Here is a 26,081-nt window from a genome sequence, read left to right as displayed (position 1 = left end):
AGCCTTAAGAGATATATCTAACTCCTTCTTGAACACAGAGACGTGGTTGCAAGGTGACCAGGGCTGGGAACTGAATATTCCGGGGTATATGATAATTCGGAAGGATAGACAGAAAGGAAAGGGAGGTGGGGTGGCTTTGTTGGTAAAGGATGGGATCGGTGCAGTGGTGAGAAGTGATATTGGCTCAGAAGATCAAGATGTAGAATCGGTTTGGGTGGAGATAAAAAATAATAGGGAAAAAGTCTCTGGTGGGCGTAGTCTACAGGCCCCCGAACAGTAGCAATACTGTTGGACAGAGTATAAATCAACAAATAATGGAGGCCTGTAAAAAAGGTACGGTAATAATCATGGGTGATTTTAATCTCCATATTGATTGGACAAATCAAATTGGCCATGGTAGCCTTGAGGAGGAGTTCATAGAGTGCATCCAGGATGGTTTCCTAGAATAGTATGTACTGGAACCAACCAGGGAGCAGGCTATCTTGGATCTGGTACTATGTAATGAGACAGAATTAATAAATGATGATTTCATACTAAAGGATCCTCTAGGAAAGAGTGATCTTAGCATGGTTGAATTTCAAATTCAGTTGGCGGGTGAGAAAGTTGTATCTCAAACCAACGTCCTGATCTTAAACAAAGGCAATTACAGTGGCATGAGGACAGAACTGGCTAAAGTGAACTGGAAAAATAAATTAAAGGGTAAGACAGTGGAAATGCAGTTGCGGACATTTAAGGAGATATTTCATAACTCTCAACAAAAATATATTCCAGTGAGAAAGAAAGATTTTAAGAGAAAGGAGCACCATCCGTGGCTAACTAAGGAAGTAAAGGATGGTATCAAATTGAAAACGAAGGCATTTAATGTTGCCAAGATTAGTGGTAGGCCAGAGGATTGGGAAATTTTTAAAAACCAGCAAAGGATGACTAAAAAAATAATAAAGAGAGAGATGAATTATGAGAGTAAACTGGCAAGAAATATTAAAACAGATAGTAAGAGCTTCTACAGGTATATAAAAAGGAAGAGGGTAGCTAAAGTAAACATTGGTCTCTTAGAGGATGAGACTGGGGAATTAATAATGGGGAACGGGGAAATGGCAGAGTCTGAACAAATATTTTGTATTTGTCTTCATGGTAGAAGACACTAACAACATCCCAATAATGGATAACCAAGGGGCCACAGGGAGGGGGGAACTAAAGACAATCACTATCGCTAAGAAAATAGTACTTGGTAAAATAATGAGACTAAAAGATGACAAGTCCCCTGGACCAGATGGCCTGCATTCCAGGGTCTTAAAAGAAGTGGCGGCATTGGTTGCAATATACCAAAATTCCCTGGACTCTGGAGAGGTCCCAGCGGATTGGAAAACCACAAATGTAACATCCCTATTTAAGAAAGGAGGAAGACAGAAAGCAGGAAACTATAGACCAGTTAGCCTAACATCTGTTGTTGGGAAAATGCTGGAGTCCTTCATTAAGGAAGCAGTAGCAGGGCATTTGGAAAATCATAATGCAGTCAAGCAGAGTCAGCATGGTTTTATGAAAGGGAAATCATGTTTAACAAACTTGCTGGAGTTCTTTGAGGAGGTAACGAGCAGGGTGGACAAAGGTGAACCAGTGGATGTGGTGTATTTGGATTTCCAGAAGGCATTCGATAAGGTGCCACATAAAAGGTTACTGCATAAGATAAGAGCTCACGGAATTAGGATAATATATTAGCATGGATAGAGAATTGGCTAACTAACAGAAAGCAGAGAGTTGGGTTAATGGGTCATTTTCTGGTTGGCAAACGGTAACTGGTGGGGTGCCACAGGGATCGGTGCTGGGGCCTCAACTATTTACAATCTACATTAATGACTTGGATGAAGGGACCGAGTGTAATGTAGCCAAGTTTGCGGATGATACAAAGATGGGTGGGAAAACAAGTTATGCAGAGGACTCAAAGAACCTGGAAAGGGATATAGACAGGCTAAGTGAGTGGGCAAACATTTGGCAGATGGAGTATAATGTGGGAAAGTGCAAGGTTATCCACTTTGGCAGGAAAAATAAAAAAGCAAATTATTATTTAAATGGAGAGAGTTTACAAAATGCTACAGTTCAGAGGGACTTGGGGGTCCTTGTGCATGAAACACAAAAAGTTAGCATGCAGGTACAGCAAGTAATCAAAAAGGCAAATGGAATGTTGGCCTTTATTTCGAGGGGGTTGGAGTATAAAAGCAGGGAAGTCCTGCTACAACTGTACAGGGTATTGGTGAGACCACACCTGGAGTACTGCGTACAGTTTTGGTCTCCTTATTTAAGGAAGGATATACTTGCATTGGAGGCAGTTCAGAGACGATTCACTCGGTTAATTCCAGAGATGAAGGGGTTGACTTATGAGGAAAGGTTGAGCAGGTTGGGCCTATACTCATTGGAATTTAGAAGAATGAGAGGTGATCTTATCGAAACATAAGATACTGAGGGGGCTCGACAGGGTAGATGCAGAGAGGATGTTTCCCCTCGTGGGGAAATCTAGAACTCGGGGCACAGTCTCAGAATAAAGGGTCGCCCTTTTAGAAATGTAAGAAGTCACACAATACCAGGTTATAGTCCAACAGCTTTATTTGAAATCACAAGCTTTCGGAGCGCTGCTCCTTCGTCAGGTGAAGTGGAGGAATGTCCTTGACTGCTGAAGTGTTCCCCGACTGTTCCCTCCCAGTCGGGGAACACTTCAGCAGTCAAGGACATTCAGCCTCCGATCTTCGGGTAAGCATTCTCCAAGGCGGCCTTCGAGACACACGACAACGCAAAATCGTCGAGCAGAAACTGATAGCCAAGTTCCGCACCCATGAGGACGGCCCCAACCGAGATCTTGGGTTCATGTCACGCTACATGTAACCCCACCTGACGCAGGGTCATCCAGACTCGAGTCGACATTGGCTTGTTCTCTCTACACAGATGCGGCCGGACCTGCTGTGATTTCCAGCAAAAAAAAAAATGTTTTTTGTCTGTTTTTTTGTTTTTCATACAGACCCCAGCATCTGCAATATTTGACCCCTTGTGACCCCACCTCATTGTTCTTTGATGTAATGTTTTCCTGACTGACCTGTTTGGACACCGTTCACACCTTTGATTGCTGTGATTATCTCTCTACCAAGGTGTGATAAATGGCAGTTAGAAAGATTACCTGTAAACATCTGACATGATTCTCTGACTATATAAGCTGTGTCTTTATGCATTCCTCCACTTCACCTGACGAAGGAGCAGCGCTCCGAAAGCTTGTGATTTCAAATAAAGCTGTTGGACTATAACCTGGTGTTGTGTGACTTCTTACATTTGTCCACCCCAGTCCAACTCCGGCATCTCCACACCATGGCCCTTTTAGAACTGAGAGGAGGAGGAACTTCTTCTCTCAGAGGGCCGTAAATCTGTGGAATTCTCTGCCCCAGAGAGCTGTGGAGGCTGGGTCATTAAATACGTTTAAGGTGGAGATAGACAATTTTTTGCAAGATAAGGGAGTGAAGGGTTATGGGGAGCGGGCAGGGAAGTGGCTTTGAGCCCAAGATCAGCCCTGATCTTACTGAATGGCGGAGCAGGCTCGAGGGGCCAAGTGGCCGACTCCTGCTCCTATTTCTTATGTTCTTATTAAATAAACTGGGCAGAGTCCATGTTGCAGACAGACCCGACTGAGACCAGGATACATCGGCTATGATCTGATTGAATGGTGGAGCAGGCTTGAGGGGCTGAATGGACTCCTCCTCTTCCTGATGTTGGGTGAGACACAGGCAAGTGGCCCCAGGTTGAAATATGCAGATTCAGAAACTGTGAAACCCAACAGACACACGCAACCTGCAAATGGAGAATGCTACAACAGACAACATTCATCCCTCAACCACCATCACTAAAACAGATTATTTGGTCATTATCATATTGCTGTTTGTGGGAGCTTGCTGTGCGCAAATAGACTGCCACGTATCCTAAATCATCACGAGGGGTCGAGACAGAGTAGATAGAGAGAACCTGTTCCCATTGGTGGAAGGGTCGAGAACCAGAGGACACAGATTTAAGGTGATTGGCAAAAGAATCAAAGGTGACATGAGGAAAAACATTTTTAGGATCTGGGATTCACTGCCTGAAAGGGAGGTGGAGGCAGATTCAATCATGGCTTTCAAAAGGCAATTGGATAATTATCTGAAGGAAAAAAATTTGCAGGGCAACGGGGAAAGGGCAGGGAGTGGGACCAGCTGGAGTGCTCGGCAGAGAGCCAGCACGGGCTCGACGGGCCGAATGGCCTCCTTCTGTGCTGTAACCTTTCTCTGATTCTCTGACTTTATTACAACAGTGACGACACTTCAAAAGTACGTCAGTGGCTGTGAAGCACTTTGGGACGTCTGGTTTGTCAGCTTTGTTAGAATGTCATCTCTGAATCAGGAGGTCGTGGGTGCAATCCCCATTGTAGAGACTCGCGCTCATAATCCAGGCTGATGCTCTGACTGCAGTACTGAGGGAGCGCCGCACTGTCGGAGGGGCAGTACTGAGGGAGCGCCGCACTGTCGGAGGGGCAGTACTGAGGGAGCGCGGCACTGTCGGAGGGGCAGTACTGAGGGAGTGCTGCACTGTCGGAGGGGCAGTACTGAGGGAGCGCTGCACTGTCGGAGGGGCAGTACTGAGGGAGAGCTGCACTGTCGGAGGGGCTGTACTGAGGGAGTGCTGAACTGTCGGAAGGAAGGTACTGAGGGAGCGCTGCACTGTCGGAGGGGCAGTTCTGAGGGAGTGCTGCACTGTCAGAGGGGCAGTACTGAGGGAGTGCTGCACTGTCGGAGGGGCAGTACTGAGGGAGCTTTACCTCGAGAGAGTCAGCACCTTCAGGATCTGTACTGTAGTGTGCCTTTAAGAGCCCCAGGTGTGCTGTAATGCCGGTAATTGCCACTCGGGCTATATAAGCCTGTATATTGTGTACATCCGTTAGAACCCCCCCCAGACTTTGCTTAGTAAACACCTATGAACCAACTCCTGTCTTCAGTGTCTTTATCAACACACGGACACTACAGTGGCGACGAAGTGGAAACGGACTTACCTGCAATTCGGCAGCACCTCAAGGACATCGATTCCTCGGGCGTCCAGAAGACTCAAGAAAGTGAGAGAGGCTGTGGTTTCACCAGCTGGCCAAGCTGGTGGCAGGTACTGCGCTAATCCTTCCTGGGTGTCAGGCTGGGGCTCCAGCGGCTGGCTCTACAGCTGAGACAGGCAGCGAAATCGGAGGCAAGCAATAACAGATTGGGAGGGAGCACTCGGGAGACGGCCGGTGCGGCAAGCAGGTCAGCGTTCAGACCTGGAAAGAAAGTCCGGCGGGAACGAGTCTCCAACAGTAAATATTTTTTTTTTTAAAGAACGGAAACCGCGGTAAACAGCGTTGTCATCGGCAGCAGCAGCAGGAAAGCGCGGGAAGCGCCATATGTTTGCTGCAGAAAAGAAAGAAAAGCGCGGGAAGCGCCATATCTTTTCTGAAATGCCTAAGTCTGGCAATATTGATGCTTTTGATAGCGAAATAGAGGATTGGACCACATACGTGGAAAGAGCAGAGGTATATTGCACTGCAAATGGAATAGAAGATGAAAAAAAAGCTTCAGTACTGCTGAACCTAATGGGCGCAAAGGCATACGGGCTGTTACGAAATTTAATCGCTCCAGCCAAACCAAAGGACAAGAATTTTAAAGAAATTGTTGATACCCTGCAGGAGCACTTAAACCCAACACCGCTGCTGATAGCGGAACGATTCAAATTCTTCAAGAGAAATCAACACAAGAATGAAAGTAACGCTGATTACCTAACCGAATTAAGAAAGCTATCAAAGTACTGCCAATTCGGGGCAGGACTATCAGATTATCTTTGAGACAAATTCGTTTGCGATCTCTTAAGTGAAGGAACACAAAAAAAGCTGCTTTCTGAAAAAGATTTAACATTGGACAAAGCTTTCAGTATGGCTGTATCATATGAAGCAGCAGCAAGAGGAGCTGCAGAGATACAACAAAAGACACAGGACTTCGGCACCCATGAAATGACACAGGGTTTTGAAAGATGTTATCGCCGCGGCAGATCCACCCATAACCAGAGGGACTGCTGGTTCAAGGACAAAGCATGCAGGCAATGCGGAAAGATTGGACACATTGCACGGGTATGCCGATCTGGACAAAATAAATCCACAGACAGAAAAAAAAAATCAATAAAGAAAAGCACAGGAAGGTACAAATGATGACGGACAGTAGCTCCGAAGACCAGAAGAGCGATAGCGACTCCGAAAACAAGAGACTAAGCTGTCTCAAATTACATAATGTACTTGCCAAAGATGATTACCAAACCATTTGGGTTACCCTCACGATAGCAGGGTCCCCAGTTAAAATGGAGCTAGATACAGGATCAGCTCTAACCGTAATAAATCGACGGGATTACGAGAGGCTATTTTTGCACATACCTCTAAAAGACACATCCATTATCTTAAAAACATATACGGGGCAGAAAGTATACCCCAAAGGAAAAATAAGGGTGCCTGTTGTATACAACGGCAAAGAAATACAAAAGTTGTATTTATATATTCTACAAGATGGTGGTCCACCGTTGTTGGGACGTGAATGGATCAGAAAGATACGTTTAGACTGGCACTCCATTCAGGCACTGACGGTGACCAGTAAGAAAAAAAACAATGATGACATCATACCTGAACGATTAAAAGACATCTTGGCCAACGCCAAAGAAGTGTTTCAAGAGAAACTAGGAACCTTGAAAGGCATCACCGCCTCAATAAAAGTGGAAGATGCAGCAATTCCCAAATTTTTTAAGGCAAGACCGGTGCCATACGCAATACGTCCAGCAGTCGAGGCAGAGCTGGAGAATTTGGAAAAAGCAGGCGTATTATCCAAAATAGATTGGAGCGAGTGGGCAACACCCATCGTTCCAGTCATGAAAAAAGCATTGAATAATGATAAATCTGAAGAACAAAGAAAAATTTGCATCTGTGGAGACTTCAAGGTGACTGTAAACCCGGTCCTTCACACACTACAGTATCCTCTTCCGAGGATAGAAGATATTTTCGCCTCACCATCCGGAGGGAAACGTTTCACCAAAATTGACTTGGCACAGGCATATCTACAGATGGAGGTTGAGGAGGCCTCTAAAAAGTATCTCACGATAAACACGCACAAAGGCCTGTACCAGTACAATCAACTGGTTTTTGGAGTAGCATCAGCTCCAGCTATCTGGCAAAGAGCTATGGAGCAAGTCCTGCAAGGGATTCCGGGGACTCAATGCTACCTAGACGACATCCTTGTAACAGGAGAAAACGACAACGAGCACCTTGCCAATTTGGAGCAGGTGCTCACTAGGCTGAAAGAACGGGGCCTACGAGCAAATCGCCCCAAGTGCGAATTTTTCCAAAATCAGATATCATATTGTGGCCACATAATTAATAATGAAGGGTTGCATAAGTCACCTGAAAAAATTGAAGCGGTCATAAAAGCCCCAGCACCTGAAAATGTTTCACAATTAAGGTCGTTCCTGGGATTAATAAATTACTATCATAAATTTTTACCGAACTTATCAACTCTTCTACACCCTCTTAATGAACTTCTACAAACAGGAGTGATTTGGAAATGGAACGAAGACTGTAAACGTGCCTTCCATAAATGCAAAGACTTAATCATATCCGAAGAAGTTTTGGCTCATTACAACCCATCACTGCCAATCAGACTGGCGTGCGATGCATCCCCTTACGGCATAGGAGCAGTATTATCCCATAAATTCCCTGATGGCTCAGAACGGCCGATAGCTTTTGCGTCACGCTCATTAAACTCAGCTGAGCGTAACTATGCCCAAATCGACAGGGAAGCACTCAGCCTGGTATGGGGAGTGAAGAAATTCAACCATTACCTACACGGACAAAAATTTACCTTGTTGACTGACCATCAACCCCTCATCTCCATATTCAACCCTAAAAAGGGTGTTCCCATTATGACAGTGCAAAGGTCCCTTTTTCTAGGGGCACACCAATATAACATAGAATACAAAGGATCAAAACAGCATGGGAATGCTGACGGTTTATCGCGCCTACCGTTGCCAACGGTAGAAGAGGCACCTACAGTAGACCCAGTAGAGATGTTCCACTCTACCATAGTGGAATGTCTACCAGTAACAAATTCTGCCATTGAAAGGGAGACGGGAAATGACCCGACTCTCTCACGGGTCTACGATTTAACAGTGAAGGGATGGCCAGCACATGGCGAACCACTGTTGCCAGCATTCTCGCAAAGAAGAGAACAGCTGTCAGTGTGCCGAGGAACCTTGATGTGTGGATCCAGAGTGGTGATTCCACCCAAACTCCAGGATAAAGTGCTAAAGGAGCTTCACGAGGGGCATCTGGGTGGAGTGAAAATGAAGAACCTAGCTAGGGCGTTTGTATGGTGGCCAGGTATCGATGGAGACATCGAAGAAATGACCAAGAGCTGCCTAGGGTGCCAGAAGGTCCAAAACGCTCCACCACAAGCCCCTCTACATCCATGGGAGTGGCCCTCATCTCCATGGCAAAGGGTACACATCGACTTTGCTGGTCCATTTATGGACTCAATGTTCTTAATCGCGGTTGATGCACACTCCAAGTGGCCGGAGGTAATAAAGACGTCCTCCACCACCACGGAAAAAACCATCACAGTATTAAGGACCATATTTGCCAGGAATGGACTGCCGGAACAGATATGTTCTGATAATGGACCGCAATTTGTGTCCGAAGAATTCAGAAAGTTCTTAAAAAACAATGGGGTTAAGCACTACACGTCTGCCCCATACCATCCCGCCACCAATGGATTGGCTGAAAGGTTTGTCCAGACCTTCAAGAAGGCCATAAAGGCCATGGGTAATGAAGACATAAAACTTCAGCACAAGGTGGATAACTTCTTATTCGCATACAGGAATGCAACACATATGATTACCAACCAAACTCCCGCCATGATGTTCTTCAATAGAAACCAAAGATGCCGGCTGGATTTGGTCAAGCCCAACATCAGAAGGGACGTGGTGAACCGGCAGTTTCAAGGCATGAATGAAAGGCCAACTAGAACCTTCCAGATAGGTCAACAAGTTTTGGCCCGGGACTACCGTACCGAGAAATGGCAGCCTGGAACTATCTGCACACGACTAGGACCACTGATGTATACCGTGGACATCGGAGAAAGCATAATAAGGCGCCATGCTGACCAAATCATAAAGTCATCCGAAAAGGGACAACCTACACCACAACTCTATACGTCTAACGATGAAGTAGAGATACCCATATCTACCTCCGATCCGGTGATACTGGAACCCGATGAACCCAACACTGGCATTCAAGCCGAATCAGCCTTGCCAGAAGAACCTACTACACCACCAGAAACTACTACACCCCCGAGGTGTTATCCGGACCAAGTCAGGAAGCCTCCTGAGAGACTGACTTATAATTAATTAACTACAGCAATGTGTATATTATTTTTCTTATAACATGTAATTAATAATTACTTAAAATATGATGTACTGGTTAGCTAAAAGGGGAAGAATTGTAGTGTATGTGCCTTTAAGAGCCCCAGGTGTGCTGCAATGCCGGTAATTGCCACTCGGGCTATATAAGCCTGTATATTGTGTATATCCGTTAGAACCCCCCCAAGACTTTCCTTAGTAAACACCTATGAACCAACTCCTGTCTTCAGTGTCTTTATCAACACATGGACACTACATGTACCCCAGAGAGAGTCAGCACCTTCAGGAACTGTACCCCAGGGAGAATCAGCACCTTCAGGAACTGAACCCTAGTGAGAGTCAGCACCTTCAGGAACTGAACCCCAGTGAGAGTCAGCACCTTCAGGAACTGTACCCCAGGGAGAGTCAGCACCTTCTGGAACTGTACCCCAGTGAGAGTCAGCACCTTCTGGATCTGTACACCAGTGAGAGTCGGCACCTTCAGGAACTGTACCCCAGTGAGAGTCAGCACCTTCAGGAACTGAACCCCAGTGAGAGTCAGCACCTTCAGGAACTGCACCCCAGTGAGAGTCAGCACCTTCAGGAACTGTACCCCAGGGAGAGTCAGCACCTTCTGGAACTGTACCCCAGTGAGAGTCAGCACCTTCTGGATCTGTACACCAGTGAGAGTCGGCACCTTCAGGAACTGTACCCCAGTGAGAGTCAGCAACTTCAGGAACTGAACCCCAGTGAGAGTCAGCACCTTCAGGAACTGCACCCCAGTGAGAGTCAGCACCTTCAGCAACTGTACCCCAGTGAGAGTCAGCACCCTCAGGAACTGTACCCCAGTGAGAGTCAGCACCTTCAGGAACTGTACCCCAGTGAGAGTCAGCACCTTCAGGAACTGTACCCCAGGGAGAGTCAGCACCTTCTGGAACTGTACCCCAGTGAGAGTCAGCACCTTCTGGAACTGTACACCAGTGAGAGTCGGCACCTTCAGGAACTGTACCCCAGTGAGAGTCAGCACCTTCAGGAACTGTACCCCAGTGAGAGTCAGCACCTTCAGGAACTGAACCCCAGTGAGAGTCAGCACCTTCAGGAACTGTACCCCAGTGAGAGTTAGCACCTTCAGGAACTGTACCCCAGTGAGAGTCAGCACCTTCAGGAACTGTACCCCAGTGAGAGTCAGCACCTTCAGGAACTGTACCCCAGTGAGAGTCAGCACCTTCAGGAACTGCACCCCAGTGAGAGTCAGCACCTTCAGGAGCTGTACCCCAGTGAGAGTCAGCACCTTCAGGAACTGTACCCCAATGAGAGTCAGCACCTTCAGGAACTGTACCCCAGTGAGAGTCAGCACCTTCAGGTACTGTACCCCAGTGAGAGTCAGCACCTTCAGGAACTGTACCCCAGTGAGAGTCAGCACCTTCAGGAACTGTACACCAGTGAGAGTCAGCACCTTCAGGAACTGTACCCCAGTGAGAGTCAGCACCTTCAGGAACTGTACCCCAGTGAGAGTCAGCACCTTCAGGAACTTTACCCCAGTGAGAGTCAGCACCTTCAGGGACTGTACCCCAGTGAGAGTCAGCACCTTCAGGAACTGTACCCCAGTGAGAGTCAGCACCTTCAGGGACTGTACCCCAGTGAGAGTCAGCACCTTCAGGAACTGAACCCCAGTGAGAGTCAGCACGTTCAGGAACTGAACCCCAGTGAGAGTCAGCACCTTCAGGAAGTGTACCCCAGTGAGAGTCAGCACCTTCAGGAACTGTACCCCAGTTAGAGTCAGCACCTTCAGGAACAGTACCCCAGTGAGAGTCAGCACCTTCAGGAACTGTACCCCAGTGAGAGTCAGCACCTTCAGGAACTGAACCCCAGTGAGAGTCAGCACCTTCAGGAACTGTACCCCAGAGAGAGTCAGCACCTTCAGGAACTGTACCCCAGTGAGAGTCAGCACCTTCAGGAACTGCACCCCAGTGAGAGTCAGCACCTTCAGGAACTTTACCCCAGTGAGAGTCAGCACCTTCAGCAACTGTACCCCAGTGAGAGTCAGCACCCTCAGGAACTGTACCCCAGTGAGAGTCAGCACCTTCAGGAACTGTACCCCAGTGAGAGTCAGCACCTTCAGGAATTGTACCCCAGTGAGAGTCAGCACCTTCAGCAACTGTACCCCAGTGAGAGTCAGCACCTTCAGGAACTTTACCCCAGTGAGAGTCAGCACCTTCAGGAACTGCACCCCAGTGAGAGTCAGCACCTTCAGGAACTTTACCCCAGTGAGAGTCAGCACCTTCAGCAACTGTACCCCAGTGAGAGTCAGCACCCTCAGGAACTGTACCCCAGTGAGAGTCAGCACCTTCAGCAACTGTACCCCAGGGAGAGTCAGCACCTTCAGGAACTGTACCCCAGTGAGAGTCAGCACCTTCAGGAACTGTACCCCAGTGAGAGTCAGCACCTTCAGGAACTGAACCCCAGTGAGAGTCAGCACCTTCAGGAACTGTACCCCAGTGAGAGTCAGCACCTTCAGGAACTGTACCCCAGTGAGAGTCAGCACCTTGAGGAACTGTACCCCAATGAGAGTCAGCACCTTCAGGAACTGTACCCCAGTGAGAGTCAGCACCTTCAGGTACTGTACCCCAGTGAGAGTCAGCACCTTCAGGAACTGTACCCCAGTGAGAGTCAGCGCCTTCAGGAACTGTACCCCAGTGAGAGTCAGCACCTTCAGGAACTGTACCCCAGTGAGAGTCAGCACCTTCAGGAACTGAACCCCAGTGAGAGTCAGCACCTTCAGCAACTGTACCCCAGTGAGAGTCAGCACCTTCAGGAACTGTACACCAGTGAGAGTCAGCACCTTCAGGAACTGTACCCCAGGGAGAGTCAGCACCTTCTGGAACTGTACCCCAGTGAGAGTCAGCACCTTCAGGAACTGTACCCCAGTGAGAGTCAGCACCTTCAGGAACTGTACCCCAGTGAGAGTCAGCACCTTCAGGAACTGTACCCCAGTGAGAGTCAGCACCTTCAGGAACTGTACCCCAGTGAGAGTCAGCACCTTCAGGACCTGTACCCCAGTGAGAGTCAGCACCTTCAGTGTAGTGTATGTGCCTTTAAGAGCCCCCTGTGTACTGTAATGCCGGTAATGGCCACTCGGGCTATATAAGCCTGTATATTGTGTTGTATCAGTTAGTTCACCTCCAGACATTGTTCAGTAAACACCTGTGAAACCAACTCCTGCCTTCAGTGTCTCTATTAACACACGGATGCAACAGTGGCGACGAATTGGAAACGGACTTACCTGCAATTCGGCAGCACCTCAAGGACATCGATTCCTCAGACGTCCAAAGTCGAAGAAAAGCAAGAAAAAAAAACTGTGTTTTCACCAGCTAGCCGAGCTGGTGGCAGGTACTGCAATAATCCTTCCTGGGTGGGCTGGGGCTCCATCGGCTGGCTCTGCGGCGAGGCCAAGCAGCGAAGGCGGAGGCAAGCAGAAACAGACGGGGGAGAGCACTCGGGAGACGGGCGGCGCTGCAAAGCAGGTCGGCATTCGGACCTAGCAGAGGGGGGGAAAAGTCCCAGAGAGTCCGGCCGGAACGAGTCTCCACCTGTAAATTAAAAAAAAATTTTAAATAAAAAAAACGCGGAAAACAGCGTTGTCAGCAGCAGCAGCGGCGGCGGGAAGCGCCATAACTTTTCTGCAGGAAAGAAAGAAAAGCGCGGGAAGCGCCATTTTTTTCCAGGATGCCTAAGGCTGGCAATATTGATGCTTTTGATAACGATATAGAGGATTGGACCACATATGTGGAATGAGTGGAGGTATATTGTACAGCAAATGGAATAGAAAATGATAAAAAGGCGTCAGTACTTCTAAATCTAATGGGCGCAAAGACATACGGGCTGTTACGAAACTTAATCACTCCAGCCAAACCAAAGGACAAGAATTTTAAGGAAATTGTTGATACCCTACAGGAGCACTTAAACCCAACACCGCTGCTGATAGCAGAACGATTCAAATTCTTCAAGAGGAATCAGCACAAGAATGAAAGTAATGCTGATTACCTCACCGAATTAAGGAAGCTGTCAAAGCACTGCCAATTCGGGGCAGGACTGGCAGATTCTCTTCGAGACAAATTCGTCTGCGGTCTCCTAAGTGAAGGAACACAGAAAAGGCTGCTTTCTGAGAAAGATTTGACACTGGACAAGGCTTTCAGTATGGCTGTATCATACGAAGCAGCCGCAAGAGGAGCTGCAGAGATACAGCAAAAGACACAGGACTTCGGCACCCATGAAATGACACAGGGTTTCGAGAGATGTTATCGCTGCGGCAGATCCACCCATGACAAGAGGGACTGCTGGTTCAAGGACAAAGCATGCAGGCAATGCGGAAAGATTGGACACATTGCACGGGTATGCCGATCTGGACAAAAAAAATACACGGACAAAAATTTACCTTGTTGACTGACCATCAACCCCTCATCTCCATATTCAACCCTAAAAAGGGTGTTCCCATTATGACAGCGCAAAGGCTACAGAGGTGGTCCCTTTTTCTAGGGGCACACCAATATGACATAGAATACAAAGGATCAAAACAGCATGGGAATGCTGACGGTTTATCGCGCCTACCGTTGCCAACGGTAGAAGAGGCACCTACAGTAGACCCAGTGGAGATGTTCCACTCTACCATAGTCGAATGTCTACCAGTAACAAATTCTGCCATTGAAAGGGAAACGAGAAATGACCAGACTCTCTCACGCGTCTACGATTTAACGGTGAAGGGATGGCCAGCACATGGCGAACCACTGTTGCCAGCATTCTCGCAAAGAAGAGAACAGCTGTCAGTGTGCCGAGGAACCTTGATGTGTGGATCCAGAGTGGTGATTCCACCCAAACTCCAGGATAAAGTGCTAAAGGAGCTTCACGAGGGGCATCGGGGTGGAGTGAAAATGAAGAACCTAGCCAGGGCGTTTGTATGGTGGCCAGGTATCGATGGAGACATCGAAGAAATGACCAAGAGCTGCCTAGGATGCCAGAAGGTCCAAAACGCTGCACCACAAGCCCCTCTACATCCATGGGAGTGGCCCTCATCTCCATGGCAAAGGGTACACATTGACTTTGCTGGTCCATTTATGGACTCAATGTTCTTAATCGCGGTAAATGCACACTCCAAGTGGCCGGAGGTAATAAAGATGTCCTCCACCACCACGGAAAAAACCATCACAGTATTAAGGACCATATTTGCCAGGAATGGGCTGCCTGAACAGATCTGTTCTGATAATGGACCGCAATTTGTGTCCAAAGAATTCAGGAAGTTCTTAAAAAACAATGGGGTTAAGCACTACACGTCTGCCCCATACCATCCCGCCACCAATGGATTGGCTGAAAGGTTTGTCCAGACCTTCAAGAAGGCCATAAAGGCCATGGGTAATGAAGACATAAAACTTCAGCATAAGGTAGATAACTTCTTGTTTGCATACAGGAATGCAACACATATGGTTACAAACCAAACTCCCGCCATGATGTTCTTCAATAGAAGCCTAAGATGCCGGCTGGATTTGATCAAGCCAAACTTCAGAAGGGACGTGGAGAACCGGCAATTTCAAGGCATGAATGAAAGGCCAACTAGAACCTTCCAGATAGGTCAACAAGTTTTGGCCCGGGACTACCGTACCGAGAAATGGCAGCCTGGAACTATTTGCACATGACTAGGACCGCTGATGTATACCGTGGACATTGGAGAAAGCATAATAAGGCGCCACGCTGACCAGATCATAGAGTCATCCAAAAAGGGACAACCTACACCACAACTCTATACGCCTAATGATGAAGTAGAGATACCCATAGTATCTACCTCCGATCCGGTGATACTGGAACCAGATGAACCCGACACTGGCATTCCAGCCGAATCGACCTTGCCAAAAGAACCTACTACACCACCGAGGCATTATCCGGACCGAGTCAGGAAGCCTCCAGAGAGACTGACTTATAATTGATTAACTGCAGCAATGTGTAGATTATTGTTCTTGTAACATGTAATTAATGATTACTTATAAAATATTATGTACTGGTTGGCTAAAAGGGGAGGAATTGTAGTGTATGTGCCTTTAAGAGCCCCCTGTGTACTGTAATGCCAGTAATGGCCACTCGGGCTATATAAGCCTGTATATTGTGTTGTATCAGTTAGTTCACCTCCAGACTTTGTTCAGTAAACACCTGTGAAACCAACTCCTGCCTTCAGTGTCTCTATTAACACACGGATACAACTTTCAGGAACTGTACCCCAGTGAGAGTCAGCACCTTCAGGAACTGAGCCCCAGTGAGAGTCAGCACCTTCAGGAACTGTACCTCAGTGAGAGTCAGCACCTTCAGGAACTGTACCCAAGTGAGAGTCAGCACCTTCAGGAACTGTACCCCAGTGAGAGTCAGCACCTTCAAGAACTGTACCCCAGTGAGAGTCAGCACCTTCAGGAACTGTACCCCAGGGAGAGTCAGCACCTTCAGGAACTGTACCCCAGTGAGAGTCAGCACCTTCAGGAACTGTACCCCAGTGAGAGTCAGTACCTTCAGCAACTGTACCCCAGTGAGAGTCAACACCTTCAGGAAATGTACCCCAGTGAGAGTCAGCACCTTCAGGAACTGTACCCCAGTGAGAGTCAGCACCTTCAGGAACTGAACCCCAGTGAGAGTCAGCACCTTCAGGAACTGTACCCCAGTGAGAGTCAGCACCTTCAGGAACTGTACCCCAGTGAGAGTCAGCACCTTCAGGAACTGTACCCCAGTGAGAGTCAGCACCTTCAGGAACTGTACCCCAGTGAGAGTCAGCGCCTTCAGGAACTGTACCCCAGTGAGAGTCCGCACCTTCAGGAACTGTACCCCAGTGAGAGTCAGCACCTTCAGGAACTGTACCCCAGTGAGAGTCAGCACCTTCAGGAACTGCACCCTAGTGAGAGTCAGCACCTTCAGGAACTGTACCCCAGTGAGAGTCAGCACCTTCAGGAACTGTACCCCAGTGAGAGTCCGCACCTTCAGGAACTGTACCCCAGTGAGAGTCCGCACCTTCAGGAACTGTACCCCAGTGAGAGTCAGCACCTTCAGGAACTGTACCCCAGTGAGAGTCAGCACCTTCAGGAACTGTACCCCAGTGAGAGTCAGCACCTTCAGGAACTGTACCCCAGTGAGAGTCAGCACCTTCTGGAACTGTACCCCAGTGAGAGTCAGCACCTTCAGGAACTGTACCCCAGTGAGAGTCCGCACCATCCAGTAGGAGGGGAGAAGATTTGAGAAGAAGAATCGAAGGGCAGTGAGTCAGTTAACAAAGAGACTGATATTGACACTGTGGGAGGTCTGGCTGCTTCCTTCTGAGCACTGGCGCCACTGTGTGGACTTTGAAACATTTTCCTGTTTTTTATCATTTAATTCTCCGGATGCGGGCCCTCATGGCAAGAAGGAAAGAAAGACTTGCATTTCTATAGCGCCTGTCACCACCTCTGGACGTCCCAAAGCGCTTTACAGCCAATGAAGTACTTTTTGAAGTGTAGTCACTGTTGTAACAATTTGTGCACAGCAAGGTCCCACAAACAGTAATGTAATATTGAACAGATAATCTGTTTTAGTGATGTTGATTGAGGGATAAATATTGGCCAGGATACCAGGGATAACTCCCCTGCTCTTCTTCGAAATAGTGGCCGTGGGATCTTTTATGTCCACCTGAGCAGACGGGGCCTCGGTTTAATGTCTCATCCGAAAGACGGCACCTCCGACAGTGCGGCGCTCCCTCAGTACTGCCCCTCCGACAGTGCAGCGCGCCCTCAGTACTGCCCCTCCGACAGTGCAGCGCTCCCTCAGTACTGCCCCTCCGACAGTGTGGCGCTCCCTCAGTACTGCCCCTATGACAGTGCAGCGCTCCCTCAGTACTGTCCCTCCGACAGTGCGGAGCTCCCTCAGTACTGCCACTCCGACAGTGCAGCACTCCCTCAGTACTGCCCCTCCGACAGTGCAGCGCTCCCTCAGTACTGCCCCTCCGACAGTGTGGCGCTCCCTCAGTACTGCCCCTCCGACAGTGCAGCGCTCCCTCAGTACTGCCCCTCCGACAGTGCAGCGCACCCTCAGTACTGCCCCTCCGACAGTGCAGCGCTCCCTCAGTACTGTACTAGAGTTTCAGCCTAGATTTGTTGTGTTGAAGTCTCTGGAGTGGGACTGTGAACCCACAACCGTCTGACTCAGAGGCAAGAGTGCTGCTCACTGAGCCACGCCTGACACCGGCATTTATTGCCCGTGCCTACTTGGCGTGAGTAAGGTTTTGATACCACTAAGATGTAGCCATGTTGGTGTGGGACTGGAGTCACGTATAGGCCAGGCCGGGTAAGGACGGCAGGTTTCCTTCCCTGAAGGACATCAGTGAACCCGTTGGGTTTCTATGACAATCCGACAGTTTCATGGTCACTTTTACCGACAGCAGCTGTTTATATTCAGACTTTTGTAAACAAAATTCAAATTTTAAACTGTCATGGTGGGATTTTAACTCATGTTCTCTGGATTATTAGTCCAATTACATCATCACTACACTACCTTTCCTCACTACTATGAATTAGAATCACAGAAATTTACAGCACAGAAGGAGGCCATTCGGCCCATCATGTCCGCGCCGGCCGACAAAGAGCTCTCCACCCTAATCCCACTTTCCAGCTCTTGGTCCGTAGCCTGTAGGTTTCGGCACTTCAAGTGTATATCCAAGTACTTTTTAAATGTGATGAGGGTCTCTGCCTCGACCACCCTTTCAGGCAGTGAGTTCCAGACCCCCACCACCCTCTGGGTGAAAACATTTCTCCTCAAATCCCCTCTAAACTTCCAACCAATTACTTTAAATCTGTGCCCCCTGGTTATTGACCTCTCTGTTAAGGGAAATAGGTCCTTCCTATCCACTCTATCTCGGCCCCTCATAATTTTATACACCTCAATTAAATCTCCCCTCAGCCTCCTCTGTTCCAAAGAAAACAATCCCAGCCTCTCCAATCTTTCCTCATAGCTGAAATTCTCCAGCCCCAGGCAACATCCTCGTAAATCTCCTCTGCACCCTCTCTAGTGCAATCACATCCTTCCTATAATACTTGAATTCTGTGGCTCCATACACAGTTTTTGGCATAGGGTGCAGTACAGGATAATCCTTTCAGGGCCTTGCACTTCAGAATTCATGAATTTCAGAAAAAAAAATCAGGAACTTTATTGTGAATCGATAGGACAGTGAGAATATTAGCTTTATGAACTTAGAGAGCAGTGACTGGATCCCACTCCCTCAGCAGAATCAACTGATGGTTTAAATAACTGGCTGTGACTGCTGCAGATCAACGGTGGGATCTTACCCATGTCAGAGGTGGGTGGTGCAGAGGTGGGTGCAAACACGGTAGAGGTGGAAGGGGAAGGGACGTAGATTGTGCCCTCAACACTCTATTCAAAACGAGATGTTAAACTGAGATTCTTGGGATAATTTTAATTTAACTCCCCCCCCGCCCCGAGGAAACTGACGCTATTGACTCCCATTTTAACCCCATTTTTGCAGCCCGCCCTATTTAACTCTCTGTGACTTCAATGGAGATTCCATTCTGATAGATGATGAGGATTATCGAGCTCGTATTGGAAAGCTGGTCACAGGCTGAACAACTCACAAAAATACCTATAAGAAAGACTTGCATTTCTGCAGCACCTTTCACAACCTCAGGACGTCCCAAAGCGCTTTATGTAGTGTCCGAGGATCAATAATACTCAGACTGCAGGAGAACAATAAAACAGGTATTTACTGAACAGAGAGTAATTCAAGACTGAAGTACAGAAGCCTGCTGGGGCTTTTTATACAGGTGTGGTCACTGCCGGTACTGCAGTATAAAATCAGCTCTTCTCTTAAAGGTACATACACAACACTTTACAGCCAACTAAGTACTTTATTTTTGAAGTGTAGTCACTGTTGTAATGTAGGAAACACAGCAGCCAAACGGTGCACAGCAAGATCCCACAAATTCCCAGTAAACAGCATTTACAGGAATTAGCATCTCACCGTAGAAGAGAGTCGGTGGGAGCTTGGGCTCGAATTCCTCCGTGTCAGCAGGTTTCTGTACAGATCGTGGGGTGCAATCGATTTCTCTTGGTCTAAAACCCAACTACATCAGTACTGCCCCTCCGACAGTGCAGCACTCCCTCAGTACAGCCCCTCCGACAGTGCAGCGCTCCCTCAGTACTGCCCCTCCGACAGTGCAGCACTCCCTCAGTACAGCCCCTCCGACAGTGCAGCGCTCCCTCAGTACTGCCCCTCCGACAGTGCGGCGCTCCCTCGGTACCGACTCTCCGACAGTGCGGCGCTCCCTCGGTACTGCCCCTCCGACAGTGCGGCGCTCACTCGGTACTGCCCCTCCGACAGTGCAGCGCTCCCTCGGTACTGCCCCTCCGACAGTGCGGCGCTCACTCGGTACTGCCCCTCCGACAGTGCCTATTATTTATTTGATGATATTTTTAAATTATTTTTCTCCGGTTTTTGTGACGCCCCCTGGACAAGATGGCGGCGGGCGAGGAGGAGGAGGATTTTGTGTCGTTCGGTTCGGCGCTGGAGCCGCTGGAGGAAGGTGAATGCGGGCCCGGGGTGGGCAGGAGAGGGGCCGGGGGGACGGTGCGGGGGAGAGCCTGGGGGGGAGGGTCGGGGGGCTCTACCCGAGCGCGGGGCGGGTTTTGGGCCTGAGGCCTAGCCTGGTCTCCATAACAACCGCCCCCCCCCCCCACTCACCGCCCCCCCCCCCCACTCACCGCCCCCCGGCCTTGGTTACAGAGGCCCGCCGCCCTGCCGTTTGCCCGGAGTTCCTCCCCGGGGCTGCGGCCTGCCGGGTGCCGGGTCGGAGGGTGGCCGGGTTTGGGCAGCGCTTTTCGCCGTTTAGTTCGGGAGCCGCCTCGGCCTCCACACTTGAGCGGAGTTTGCTGCTGAACTTTTTACAGGGGTCGCCAGCTGCTCCTCGCCTTCCTCATCCTCCTCTCGTCTTTATCTTCATCCTCACCCTCCTCCTGTCTTCACCCTCCTCCTCATCTTCCTCTTCATCATCCTCTTCCATGTCTTCATCCTCTGCCACGTCGTCTTCATCTTCCTCGTCTTTATCCTCTTCATCATCCTCATCCTCCTCTCGTCTTCACCCTCCTCATCATCTTCCTCTTCCATCATCCTCTTCCATGTCGTCTTCATCTTCCTCGTCTTTATCCTCTTCATCATCTTCGACTTTCATTTTTTATGCATTATTATACAGTATTGCCAACTCTCACGAATGAATTGCGAGACACGCGATTTTTTAATGAAAATTTAGCCTAACTCATGATCTCGCGATTCTACCCTGAAAACTCATGATTTATTTTCTACTGTATTAATCTTCGTCACGCTGCTGCTGGGACGCGTGGGTTAGGTCAGAGGTTCTCAACCAGGGGTCCGCGGTCCCATAGGGCGTCCGTGAGAAGATTTCAGGGGGTCCGTGAGTTGGTTTTCCCATCAGTAGTTTTCCCTGCGTATTGAGACGATTGAAATAGTCTCCGATAAAAGACTGTGCATGCGTAGGTTCTCACTGTTGGATGCCATTTGCAACATGGTTGGGCGAGTTCCTCTGCGTATCACTGGCTTTTGTGGGTTTATCTCGGCAAGTTTTATTTTGATTGCTTCTACATTCATAGACGTAGCCTACTCACTGCTTTTAACTATTAAATAAAATCGAGGGAAGTAGAACTTCTTGAAACCTGAGTTGAAGACGGGAAAATCAGTGAGTTAGTCGCGCGTTGCCTGGGCCGAAGTAGTGAACCTTTCTTTCAACCCTTTTCTTTCCCCTCGTGCGGAGCCGCCCTGCATCGGTTGGAACTCGGTTGCCGGTTGAAAAGTAAAAAGGAGAGGTGCGGGACAAGGATGTCACTCTCCTTAGACAGAAATCATAAAAATAAGTTGTGTAAAAAGTGCTTAGACCTGGTTTTAGGTCTCATGCAGGGCTTGACAAACACCTGTGCTGTATTGCTGGCCTGAAAATATTTTTGACTACCTACGTGCTCGAAACGGGATGTGAAAGGCCCCAGAAGTGATAGGACAACCAGTAATGGTGGGACTGGATCCGGGATATGCTGGCCTTTATATCTGGAGGACTGGAATACAAGGGGGTAGAAGTTATGCTGCAGCTATACAAAGCCCTGGTTAGACCACACCTGGAGCACTGTGAGCAGTTCTGGGCACCACACCTTAGGAAGGATATATTGGCCTTGGAGGGAGTGCAGCGTAGGTTTACCAGAATGATACCTGGACTCCAAGGGTTAAATTACGAGGAGAGATTACACAAACTAGGGTTGTATTCCCTGGAATTTAGAAGGTTAAGGGCTGATCTGATCAAAGTTTTCAGGATATTAAGGGAAACAGATAGGGTAGAGAGAGAGAAACTATTTTCGCTGGTTGGGGGCATAGTCTAAAAATTAGAGCCAGACCTTTCAGGAGTGAAATTAGGAAACACTTCTACACACAAAGGGTGGGAGAAGTTTGGAACTCTCTTCCGCAAACGGCAATTGATGCTGGGTCAATTGTTAATTTTAAATCTGAGACTGATAGCTTCCTGTTAACTAAAGGTATTAAGGGATATGGGGAAAAGGCAGGTGTATGGAGTTAAATGGCGGTACAGGCTCGAGGGTCTGAATTGCCTCCTCCTGTTCCTATGGGACATGACTCGAACAGCAGTTTAAAAAAAAAAGGATGTGCCAGTGTTGTCCAGAGCCGCTCCCTATGACCACTGGAGAAATGCAAAGCGAAATTAAGTGAGCAAATCTTTTTCCAGGAAGGCTACTTTCCTTCACCAATGGCTGGAATTTATTGATTGTATCAAGGGATATGGGGAGAAGGCAGGGACAGGGTACTAAATTTGGATGATCAGCCATGATCTCATTGAATGGCGGAGCAGGCTCGAGGGGCCGAATGGCCTACTCCTATCTTGTATGTTTCTATGTGTTCAAGAAGCACAAAATGCAACTGGTCATAAAAGCCAAACCCAACGTATCAAAGCTATGTTAAGTGAATGGAACCGGAAAGCTAGTAGCATACCGGGAAACAATGTACGTATTATAACAAAATGCAAAAACATGCAGATACACTGCTGTAAGATACAATTATGTAAAATAAGCCATCCACTGGGATAGAGTCATAGATTTATACAGCACAGAAAGAGGCCCATCGTGTCCGCGCCGGCCATCAAGCCCTGTCTATTCTAATCCCATTTTCCAGCACTTGGTCCGTAGCCTTGTATGCTATGGCGTTTCAAGTGCTCATCTAAATGCTTCTTGAATGTTGTGAGGGTTCCTGCCTCTACCACCCTTTCAGGCAGTGAGTTCCAGATTCCAACCACCCTCTGGGTGAAAAAGTTTTTCCTCAAATCCCCTCTAAACCTCCTGCCTCTTACCTTGAAACTATGCCCCCTGGTTATTGACCCCTCTACTAAGGGGAAAAGTTCCTTTCTATCTACCCTATCTATGCCCCTCATAATTTTGTATACCTCAATCAGGTCGCCCCTCAGCCTTCTCTGCTCCAAGGAAAACAACCCCAGCCTGTCCAGTGTCTCTTCATAGCTGAAGCGCTCCAGCCCAGGTAACATCCTGGTGAATCTCCTCTGCACCCTCTCCAATGCAATCACATCCTTCCTATAGTGTGGCGACCAGAACTGCACACAGTATTCCAGCTGTGGCCTAACTAGCGTTTTGTACAGCTCCATCATAACCTCCCTGCTCTTATATTCTATGCCTCGGCTAATGAAGGCAAGTATCCCATATGCCTTTTTAACCACCTTATCTATCTGTCCTGTTGCCTTCAGGGATCTATGTACATGCACACCAAGGTCCCTCTGATCCTCTGTCCTTCCTAGGGTCCTCCCATTCATTGTGTATTCCCTTGCCTTGTTAGTCCTCCCAAAATGCATCACCTCACACTTTTCAGGGTTAAATTCCATTTGCTACTGTTCTGCCCATCTAACCAACCCGTCTATATCGTCCTGTAGCCTGAGGCTTCCCTCCTCGCTATTTACCACTCCACCAATTTTCGTGTCCTCTGCGAACTTACTGATCATACCTTACTGATCATACCTCCTACATTCATATCTAAATCATTAATGTACACTACAAACAGCAAGGGACCCAGCACCGATCCCTGCGGTACACCACTGGACACAGGCTTCCAGTCACAAAAACAACCTTCGACCATCACCCTCTGCCTCCTGCCACTAAGCCAATTTTGGATCCAATGTGCCAAATTGCCCAGGATTCCATGGGCTCTTACCTTCTTGACCAGTCTCCCATGTGGGACTTTGTCAAAAGCCTTACTGAAGTCCATGTAGACTACATCAACTGGACTGCCCTCATCCACACACCTAGGCACCCCCTCTCAAAATTCAATCAAATTAGTTAGACATGATCAAATTGGTTAGGCATGGGATGCATGCAGAAAGGTCACAGTTTATAAAACTTAAGATCTGTTCTCCTGTTAAATCTCTCTCTGAAATTATTTGTCATAGATTTGAATTAACTTAACAAATCATTTACAATTAAAGATTATATCCTCATTAAACTCGTGGTTGAAATGGGGGGGTGGGGACCATCAATGGAGAGTGCGCGCCTCTTGACCCTGGACAGAGGGGAAGGGGGGCGTAATGAAAGAGACTTGCCGGTCTCTGGGTCTGCAGCAAGGCCGTAACCCGTGTGGGGGTTTGGTATTGCGATAAGAGGAAACGGGTTTCGAGACCCTGTGTAGCATCACTACTGCTGCCCTAGCTCAGCTCTGGTAACTCAGCATAGCCCAGGCATCGAACCCATTTTCAGATGCCGTACTCTAGGGCCAGAATATGGGGTGGGTAATAATGGGGCACTAACAGCGTTCGCTGTTTTTACCCCTCTGAAACTAACCGCAACTTCAGGATGTAGCGCATGCGCTTCTAAACGCGGAAATCCTGAAGTTACGGTCAGTCATTCACTGCTCCGACACTCACTGCGCTGCGGACACTGCGCCCTCCCCCCCTCCTCCGCCCCCCACAGCCAGCAGTCAGGGAAACTGACTAAAACTGATGCAAATATTGCTGTTAAACACCCCATTAAATGTTGAGCCTTGTTGGATTAGGTGTAACTGGGATTTTAATAGCGTATTGACTGCTAAACAAATGTTGTGGCCAATGTTTCCTTTAAGCCACATGGCCGGCAGTGCTCTGGGGATCCCGTGCAGCCGGTGAGCCGGCTTTTAAATAGAAAAAAACGGTGCATGTGCGGAATTTTGAATGGGCTGCACAGCCCAAAAAAAAATCATAGGGAACATTATTGGTTCTGGCCCTGAAAAACTCATTTTAATTTTGTGGCGTGTCAAATTTCTCCATGATGATAAAAGATGCAATTTTTAAGAAAAAGTTTGTTGATATTTATTTCAGGTTTACCTTCTCCCCATGTGAGAGCCCCAACCTTTGTTTTGCTCTCTCTAACAGAATCACAGAATCACAGAAACCCCACAGTGCAGATAGAGGCCATTTCGACCCATCGAGCCTGCACCGACACATAAAGTTGGGATAATCGCAGGTTCTCATTTCCTGCTTCCTGTGAGAATTCTGCATTGTGATTGGCTGCTCAGACAGCTTGCTGCCATCACAGCAGCTCGCGTTAGGGATTCCCCACTATAGAGCGCTGCAATCTCTTGCGCGTCGAGAAGGCGGACTTCTCGCCACAGAGATTGCGCGATCTCTGCGGGCAGCTTTCTTCGGGGCCAGCGGTGAGCGCCTTTGCTTCACCGCTGACCGCACATTCCAGGCCATAGTTTTTGTAAAGAGATTAAATAAGCCGCGAACGTGGTTTATAAACCAACTGTCAATCTATGTTTGAAAAGAATAGCAACTCATGATTTCTACACCAGATCTCATGATTTTTCAGGGTTTGCCTCTGATTTATGAGGCGGTGGGTTGGCAGTATTGATTATTTTGGATGCCCGACAGCGGGCTATTTTACCGCTTGTTTCGGGGTGGCGTTCTCCAGCCTGCTGTCATCCTCTTGGTCAGATTCCCAATCCCCTTCATCCGATGCAATGAGGTGTTTGTTGTCCACTGATGTACACAGGACCTGCTCCAGATTAGAGTCTGAACATCTCGGCTGGTGCGATTCCAAATCCTCCCAAACTAGCTGCAGGCTGTACTGACCACTTCACAGCTGCCAATGTGATTTTCGTGCCCTTGCCTTCAAAATTTAAGCCTTCTGCTTCTACCAGATGCAGGTCATCACTTGCACCAACGCCAAGGCAAACTGTCCTCGAGGAAAGCTGATGCTCAGAATCATCATCCTCAACCTCCACACTGAATTCTTTCTCATCTGCCTTGAGCTCACAACCGAACAGGAAGCTCTGCGGCCGCACAGGCTCTGCGTTCTCTAACTCGCAATTCCCCATCTCGCTACTGCCTCCGAAACTTCCCCGGCAACCCATCGCCCCGGCAACCCCCTATCGCCCCAGCAATCGCCCCGGCAACCCCCTATCGCCCCAGCAACCCATCACCCCGGCAACCCCCCTCATCGCCACGGCAACTCATCACCCCGGCAACCCCCTATCGCCCCAGCAATCGCCCCAGCAACCCATCACCCCGGCAACC

General features: G+C 48.4%; 1 protein-coding gene and 1 pseudogene across 3 annotated transcripts in view; one reads left to right on the top strand and one right to left on the bottom strand.

The window, feature by feature from the left end:
* Positions 1–19,208: 19,208 nt before the first annotated feature.
* LOC147116767 (nucleophosmin pseudogene) lies at positions 19,209–25,882 on the bottom strand (annotated as a pseudogene).
* gpatch1 (G patch domain containing 1) overlaps positions 19,919–26,081 on the top strand; it is an 82,452-nt gene continuing 76,289 nt past the window's right edge. The window contains exon 1 of one of the 3 annotated variants that reach the window (XM_085991914.1): positions 19,919–20,045. In XM_085991914.1, the coding sequence (XP_085848040.1) occupies positions 19,979–20,045 (67 nt within the window). In that variant the 5' untranslated portion in view covers positions 19,919–19,978. The remainder of the gene's footprint in view (positions 20,046–26,081) is intronic. The other 2 variants (XM_085991913.1, XM_085991912.1) reach the window with 2 other exon arrangements.

The sequence above is a fragment of the Somniosus microcephalus genome, chromosome 6, assembly GCF_052327205.1.
Source record: "Somniosus microcephalus isolate GS21.2 chromosome 6, FLI_Smic_1.0, whole genome shotgun sequence".
Taxonomy (NCBI): domain Eukaryota; kingdom Metazoa; phylum Chordata; class Chondrichthyes; order Squaliformes; family Somniosidae; genus Somniosus; species Somniosus microcephalus.
This window is presented reverse-complemented; position numbering and strand designations above follow the sequence as displayed.